Source organism: Bombus flavifrons, unplaced genomic scaffold (genome assembly GCF_040668555.2).
Source record: "Bombus flavifrons isolate JBK064 unplaced genomic scaffold, iyBomFlav1_principal scaffold0044, whole genome shotgun sequence".
Taxonomy (NCBI): Eukaryota; Metazoa; Arthropoda; class Insecta; order Hymenoptera; family Apidae; genus Bombus; species Bombus flavifrons.
Window position 1 is genome coordinate 110,485 of NW_027184789.1, and position 8,676 is coordinate 119,160.

An 8,676-nucleotide genomic window follows, 5' to 3' on the forward strand; every position below is an offset into this window, starting at 1 on the left:
AATACAGAGTTTTTTTTTTTTAACATTAGACTCGTTGTAACTAATATTATCTACCATTCAGTTAAATGTTCCAAATAAGTCAAGGGTCCAGTTTGACAGCAAGATTCCGTTCGAAGGTTTAACAAACAAAGAAATGAAAGAGAACTCAAATTGGTAGTGTCATAGTTTGTATTTCGAAGTGCTAGTTGCATTCTGTGAGTCACCAGTCAGACCGCAACGACACGACAGATCATTTTCGATTCCGCACACGGGTGAATCTCAGATTGTTGGATCGTGTTACCACATTGGGCGTATTACGAAAGCGCAGAACATCTCACTGGACATATTACAAAAGCGCAGAACATCTCACTGGACGTCTTACGAACGCGCAGAGCACCACACTGGGTGTATTACTAAAGCGCAGAGGGTCACAGTGGACGTATTACGAACGCGCAGAGAGTCACAGTGGACATATTACGAACGCGCAGAGAGTCACAGTGGACGTATTACGAACGCGCAGAGAGTCACAGTGGACGTATTACGAACGCGCAGAGAGTCACAGTGGGCGTATTACGAACGCGCAGAGCATCTCACTGGACGTATTACGAACGCGCACAGCACCACACTGGGTGTATTACTAAGGCGCAGAGGGTCACAGTGGACGTATTACGAACGCGCAGAGCATCTCACTGGACGTATTACGAACGCGCACAGCACCACACTGGGTGTATTACTAAGGCGCAGAGGGTCACAGTGGACGTATTACGAACGCGCAGAGCATCTCACTGGACGTATTACGAACGCGCACAGCACCACACTGGGTGTATTACTAAGGCGCAGAGGGTCACAGTGGACGCATTACGAACGCGCAGAGCACCACACTGGGTGTACGACCACGACGTGGTATTAATGATCCTCTGAGGTCCGTGTACTCGCATGGTTATTATCGCCATCGCTGTCATCGTCGCAGACGTCCAACTCATCAGGAACGCAACTATTTGGCATTTTTCTTAGTTTGTCATGTCTGTCCTTGTATGTCCGTTTACCGTCTAAGGTCTTTAATGTATATCGGTCCCCTTCCAAAATCTCTGCTATCACGAATGGACCCCTGAATTTCGGGTCCAACTTCGTTTGGTTCCTTTCCTCATTTTTTCGTAACACAAAGTCACCAAGGTTAAACCTAACTATCTTGGCTTTCGTTTTGTCGAACCTGTCTTTATCATAGCTAGCGCAAGTCTCCATGTTCCGTATCGCCTGTTGTCTTACACTGGAGATGTCTACTTCCTTTTCCTCGACACTATCAGACAACGTTAAACCGTAGGGCCTTGCTGCCTTGCCAATTAATAACTCCAGAGGACTTGATTTAGTTACACGATTGGTGGTGCAATTCAAGGCTAACTGTATCTCGCCAATCGCGTCTTGCCACGTTCGCCCGGTCGTTTCTACCGTCGAAAACATATTTTTTAGGGTGCTCATAGTACGCTCTACTTGTCCATTGGCCCTACTAGCACCGGTTGCTATTAAGTGGAGTTTAATGTGCCTATCTTGACAGAAACTTTGGAAATCTTTACCCGTAAAGCATCTCCCCTGGTCCGCTATTACCCGGCAGGGGTTACCGAATAAAAATATAGCGGACTTAAGCGCTTTAATGGTATTTAGGGAGTCTATCTTACGGGTATGGTGCAAATATACGAACTTGGTGAAGGCGTTGACCAGCACAACGACATATTCCTTCGAGTCGCTTTTACCACTTAGTTTTCCCGTGATGTCCATGTGAACCGTGTGCCAAGGTATGCTGGTCTTAGGTATGGGATGTAGTTCGGCTTTTATAAGGGTATCTAATACGATGTTCAATCGTTCTAGGGCTTGATCTACCGAGTCAGCGATAATTAAGACGTCATCCAAGTAAACTACGACATATGAATAAGCAAGGTCGCCTAAGGCTTTGAAAATGGCTCTCTGGAAAACGGCTGGTGCATTTTTCAACCCAAACGGCATCGTTACATATTCGTACTGACCGTCGGGGGTGACGAACGCTGTATATTCAGTGGAATTAGGGTGAATAGGGATCTGATGGAATCCACTGGCCATGTCCAAGCTAATGAAGTATCTCGCACTCTGCAATCTCACGATTTGATCAGCAATAAGGGGTAAGGGATACCGATCCGCGACCGTGTTTTTATTTAGCGCCCGGAAATCTACGCGCAATCTGTCCGATCCGTCCTTCTTCTTCACGAGTAACATGGGGCTCGCGAACGGCGAATTACTAGGTTTTACAATTTTTGCCCTAATCAGTTCACTTATCCGTTCGCGCACTATTCTCCGCTCTTCCCCGCTAAGTCTGTAAGGACTTCTCTGTACGGTGACATTAGGGTCAATCAACCGAATTTCTAACTGGCCCGTACTCACACGCGTCCGCGGGAAACCCGTAATAAATGACTCTTTGAATTTTTCGAGAACAGAGATCAATCGATCTTTGTCGTTACCAACTACATCAGTGTTGATCTCGTTAATGTTGACCGCATCTTCCGCGACTATGCTACAGGCGTTAACCATTTTTGTCTTGCAAATATCGACGCTATTTCGTGTAATATTCACGTCAAAACCTTGGCTCAAAATTTCACGACCAATCATGATATCGTATTTTAAGTAGCTATCGGCAAGGACATGAAAAGTCATCTCCAGTGTAAAACCGTTAATACATACAGTGGACAAGATCTGAAATGTACTGTTAACACAAGTATTTCCTATACCTCGCATTACTACTACATCAGTCGTTTGTTTTGCCAGAAAATTTCGAAGATATAGATTTTTTAATCAACGAGCATTCGGCTCCGGAATCGAAACAAAATGGGTACGACTCACCCAGATGACTTAAACTACCAGCTGGAGACTCCACCATGCAGGAGTCGACTCGTCGTTCGTTCTTGGAGCCGGGTTTTCTGTGCTGCAGTAGCGGACAATCAGGTGCGATATGGCCCTCCGCCTTACACTTGAAGCAAACCACCTGGGGCGATGTTGCCGGTCGTCTTCCTTCCGGGCGTTGTGTATTTCCTCGCTGCTCTTTCTGTATCCTACTGCGGCACTCCGCTATTCTGTGTCCGTGTTTACCACAGTAGAGGCACTTCACGTGGTGGGCCGACGGCTTGTGTCTTTTGGTTTCAGGGCCCGTGGAGGTGTCGCTCGTCGAAAATACGGGCCTCTTCGCGAAAGCAGTAGCTCTCATTTCGTCTAAAAATTGGTCCTTGGTCTTGATATCTTTCATAGCTGCTATCTCTTCGATGCGCTGATCCCGTGAGCTCAGGTGACAAAGAACGGTAGCGTTGATTACTTCAGCCGTAGTGGCATTTTGCCACTTCGTCTCCAGCAGGGAACGGAGACGGATGGCGTACGCAGCCATGTTTTCGTCCTCTTGTGATGGTTCCCTGAGCGTCTTCATTAGCGTCGAGGTTGCCGTATCTTTGCTACCAAAACGTGTAACGAAAAGTTTCCTAAACGTTGGCCAGGTAAGCCCTTCGCCGGTCACTACCTGCGTGAGCCAATGCGCTGCACGACCCTCTAGAGCACTATTTAAAACAGAAACTAGTGCACTGTCTTGCAGAGGATTACCCTTCATAAGCAGGTCCACAGTCGAGCACCATGCGGCTGGATCGGCGCCCGCGATCGCGGGGTTAAAACGTGGTAGCACGATGTTCTTAGGTTCCACACTTGACTTCGGCGCCAGCGTCTGACTTAACTCGCGCACGATGGCCGCACGTTCTTGCATTGGCATAATCGGCACTGATCCCACTTCTGATGTCGGGGTGAGATTGGAATTTTGGGCGCGTGGCAATTCTTCACGTGAGTTATCCATTGTTTAACACAACTAAGATTATATTTTCACGTATACATAAGTCTATTACAAAGATTAACAAATAATAAGTCTAGAGAATAATAAACTTAACAAATAATGAAGTTAGCGAAAAATATATTGAACGAATAATAAATTAAGCAAATAATAAAGTTAGTGGATAATAAGTTGAACGGTTAGTAAGTCTAACAGATAATAAAGCTAATGAATAATACGTTTAACGGATAGTAAGTTCAATGAATAATATGGTTTACAAACAATAAGTTAATAATCGTTATAAACAATAATTTGAGTTCAAACGAATCCACGATCAACGGGATGACTCCTTACTAAGCGTAGACTGATCTTAAGCACAGAAACACGACGTGTCCCTCTCTAAAGCAGTCATAAGACGAATGCCAGTCTCGTGGAGATTTTTCTCCCTGTACGATTGCATTTTGTTTTCTATACCCGTTTGGAAGCATCGAGAAGGTTCCAAACGCCGTTGCTAGGCACACTCGTTGGAAGCATCGAGAAAGTTCCAAACGCCGTTGCTAGGCAGTTTCTGCCTGGAGTTTTGATTACTAATACAATGTATGTCCCATTGCATCGGCACCTCCGAGGCAACATCACACGTGGCTAGGCCCGCTCTCGAGGTCGCATGCCGCCACAACCACATTTCTCGGAGAACACATTCAACCACTCCAGACCTCCGTTAGATAAAACATCCATCCCGTGAGCGTGACTACGTTCGGCGACCAATTGTCGCCTCGAACCCAATCTTGATATCACAAATCTCGAACAATTACAGCTATGATAAAATCCGGGCTAGACTACTAGAAGATGTTCCCGAAATTTCCAAGGAACGGCTTCGGCTTTCCTTTCATCTCCGACATATATATATATATATATATATATATATATATATATATATATATATATATATATATATATATATATATATATATATATATATATATATATATATATATATGTCGGAGAGGAAAGCACACCGGAGCCTCTGGAATGCTGGATAATCCCGCAACATTGTAACCTAGAGCCTACTATAGCTGTAATTAAACAATTGTAGTTATTCAACCTAATTGTAATTGTCCGAGATTTGTGATAGTGAGCTTGGGCTCGAGGCGACAGTCGGTCGCCAACGTGCCCGCGGTCAAGGGATGAACGTTTTGTCTAACAAAGGTATGAAGTAATTCTATAGCTCTCCTTAAAAGAAATATCTCTGGCGACACACGACAGTAAACATTCCAACGGTCTCTGTCCCGTGGACACACGCAGTTCCTATTCTTCGAGAAAGATGATTGCCAGATGTCGATGTCTCTCCACAGTACGTGACCAGCTAGCCCGAGGGCCGTTATAAACACTAATATCTAGTTACCTAAAGTCCTTCGAACAGATAAACAGTCTTTGTCCCAACTACGGGAAGATAGGGGAGATCTATTTCTTTCAACGAACGGCGTCTCCCACTAGCAACTTTCCCTCGAGGGCGGCTAGCATCTTTTCCAACCACCGATATGGAAATTGATCAATTAGCAGCAACGCCAATTTCCCTTACTCCCGGAACGAAGACTATCCTCGACGAATCCGATGATCTCGTGCCCTTAGACACACCCCGATATAGTTTTCCTCTGTGGCATCATCGGGACGGAAAAGTCATTCTTTCACGCGATCTCGTCAACTGAAGGAAGTAACGTTCTTACGAATTATTGTGCGGACTTAGACTTCGCGAACACGTTCAACCATCATCCCTCTGACCGCGGTTTCGTTATCGAACCCGAGACCATTGTTACTAGTATCGCGGGTGCCTAATCACCACAGTCGATTGTTAAACTTGTATCATCCGTGCCTGTGCTAATAAACTGTGTCTTTATTATATCGCAACGATGGCTAATTTCAATGAAGACTCACCAAACACCCACAATCCTGACCCCAACGCTACTCCGACATCAGAAGTGGGATCAGAACCGTTTAAAGCGCTACAAGAGCAAATGGCCCTTATGCGCGAGTTAATTCAGACGCTAGCGCACAAACCGGGGGAGCAAAGACCGAGTGCGGAATCTAAGAATGCAACGTTACCACGTTTTGACCCCGAAGGCACAGGCGCCGATCCATCTGCGTGGTGCGCGCATGCTGATCTGATTTTGAAAGACCACCCGATGCAAGATAGTGCGTTACTTTCCGCTCTAAATCGCGCCCTAAAGGGTTCTGCTGCGCATTGGCTTTCGCAAGTGGTGCGCGGTGGAAAGCTTACCTGGCCAACGCTTAAGGAACAATTTCTCTCGCGTTTTGGTGGCAGAGAGACAGCCGCTTCGGCGTTAATAAGGATATCCAGAGAACGACCGTCGGAGACTGAATCTCCGGGAGCGTACGGTAGTCGCCTCCGCTCCATGCTGCAGATGAAGTTGCAAGATCTAACGATGCCCGAAGTGATCAACGCCCTCGCCCTTTATATACTGAGTTCACAAGATCAACGCTTTCAGCGACTAACGCTCGCGAATAATATCAGGACGGAGGACCAATTTCATGATGAAATGAGGATTCTCCCTTACAACGATCAGCCGACATTTTCGTCAAGAAATCCACCGGCGGAACCCGAAGCCAAAAGACGCAAGCTGTCGGCCCACCACGTGAAGTGCCTCTACTGTGGTAAACAAGGACACAGAATAGCTGAGTGCCGCCGTAGGATGCAGAGAGAACAGCGAGGAAATACGCAACGCCCGGAAGGAAGACAACCGGCAACATCGCCCCAGGTGGTTTGCTTCAAGTGTAAGGCGGAGGGCCATATCGCACCAAACTGTCCGCAACAACAAGACGGAAAATCCAGCCCCAAGAACAAACTCCGAGTCGACGTCTGTGTGATGAAGCCGCCAGTTGGTAGTTTGAGTCATCTGGGTGAGTCGTTTCCGTTTTACTTCGATTCCGGAGCCGAGTGCTCATTAGTTAAAGAATCTGTAGCCTCGAAATTTTCCGGTAAGAGAACGACAGATGTAATAGCAATGCACGGAATCGGAAATGCCTGCGTTAAAAGTACGTCCCAGATTTTGTCCGTCGTACGTATTAGCGATTTTACATTGGAGATAGCTTTCCACGTCCTTGACGATAGTCATTTAAAGTACGATATTATGATTGGTCGCGAGATAGTAAGCCAAGGATTCGATGTAATTATTACGCCCAACGGCCTCGATATCCGCAAAACGAAGACAGTCAATGCTTGCCATAAAACCGTCGAAAATGGGATTGACTTTAATAAAGTAGACACCGAAGTATGTGGTAATGATAAGAGCCGATTGATTTCTATTCTCCAAAATTTTAAAGAGTCATTTATTACGGGCTTCCCGCGTACTCGCGTAAATACGGGCCAGTTAGAGATTTGATTAATTGATCCCAACATCACCGTACAAAGAAGTCCCTACAGACTCAGCGAGGAAGAACGAAGAACAGTGCGAGAGAGAATCAGCGAGTTAATCGAGGCAAAAATCATAAGACCCAGTAGTTCGCCGTTCGCGAGCCCCATGATACTCGTGAAGAAAAAGGACGGCTCAGATAGACTGTGTGTAGATTTTCGAGCGCTAAACAAAAACACGGTCGCGGATCGGTATCCCCTACCCCTCATCGCGGATCAGATCGCGAGATTGCAAAAGGCGAGATACTTCATTAGCTTAGACATGGCCAGCGGGTTTCATCAGATTCCTATTCATCCTAATTCGACGGAGTATACGGCGTTCGTTACCCCCGACGGACAGTACGAGTACCTAACCATGCCGTTCGGATTGAAAAATGCACCTTCCGTTTTTCAGAGGGCCATTCTCAACGCCTTAGGCGACCTTGCGTATTCATACGTTGTTGTCTACTTGGATGACGTTCTAATTATTGCCGACTCGATAGATCAAGCCCTAGAAAGATTGAACACCGTATTGGATACCCTCGTAAAAGAAGGATTCTCTTTCAACTTTTCAAAATGTTCTTTCCTAACGACCTCGGTACTTTATTTGGGGTATGTAATCCGTGACGGAGAAGTTCGCCCCAACCCGGGTAAAATACACGCCTTGAGCTCTTTACCTGCGCCAACGACCGTCACACAGCTCAGACAATTCATAGGTCTAGCCACTTACTTCCGAAAATTCGTCCCTAAATTCTCACAGATAATGAAACCCTTGTACGCGCTTACTTCCGGTAACAAAAGCATAGCTTGGACGGATAAACATGAAAAAATAAGGCAAAAGGTAATTTCCGTCCTGACCGAAGCACCGGTGTTAATGATATTCGACCCCAACTACCCGATAGAACTACATACCGACGCTAGTTCTGAAGGATATGGGGCCATTTTGATGCATAAGGTCGAAGGTCAAAATAGAGTAGTAGAATATTACAGTAAAAAGACTAGCCCCGCGGAATCCAGATACCATTCCTATGAACTGGAGACGTTGGCGGTTGTAAACGCCGTCAAACATTTCCGTCATTACCTACACGGACGAGAATTCCTCGTTGTCACTGATTGCAACTCCCTAAAGGCATCCAGTAATAAGGTACATTTAAGTGACAGGGTTTACAGATGGTGGGCCTACCTGCAAACTTTCACCTTCGACATTATGTATCGGGAAGGCAAACGAATGGCTCACGCCGACTTCTTTTCGCGGAACCCCGTAGACTCGGATCACCGTAAGATCGACAAAATCGCCGAAAAGGAAATCAATCTGGCCGAAATCTCCGACGATTGGCTCTTAGCGGAACAACGTCGCGACCCCCAAATCACCGAAATTGTTGATAAGTTGCGGAACGACGAGCTTGCGGAAGACATCGCGAACACCTACGAACTACGATCCGGCACCCTGTACCGTAAAATACAA

The 8,676-nt window shown here is 46.2% G+C and overlaps 1 protein-coding gene across 1 annotated transcript; it reads left to right on the forward strand.

The window, feature by feature from the left end:
• Window positions 1-3,725: 3,725 nt before the first annotated feature.
• LOC138189444 (uncharacterized) lies at window positions 3,726-8,243 on the forward strand. The gene is made up of 4 exons (XM_069131493.1): window positions 3,726-3,819; window positions 5,732-6,941; window positions 7,233-8,079; window positions 8,229-8,243. Exons 1-4 carry the CDS (start codon window positions 3,726-3,728, stop codon window positions 8,241-8,243), a joined length of 2,166 nt encoding a protein of 721 aa, XP_068987594.1.
• Window positions 8,244-8,676: the final 433 nt, after the last annotated feature.

Bases quoted from the DNA above. Each gene is read 5' to 3' on its own strand.
- LOC138189444 (XM_069131493.1), top strand. From the start codon at position 3,726: ATGGCCGCACGTTCTTGCATTGGCATAATCGGCACTGATCCCACTTCT. The intron at 3,820-5,731 runs GTGAGTTATCCA...ATTTCAATGAAG, and splicing joins GGCGCGTGGCAATTCTTCAC to ACTCACCAAACACCCACAAT. The intron at 6,942-7,232 runs GTACGATATTAT...CACCGTACAAAG, and splicing joins CTTGACGATAGTCATTTAAA to AAGTCCCTACAGACTCAGCG.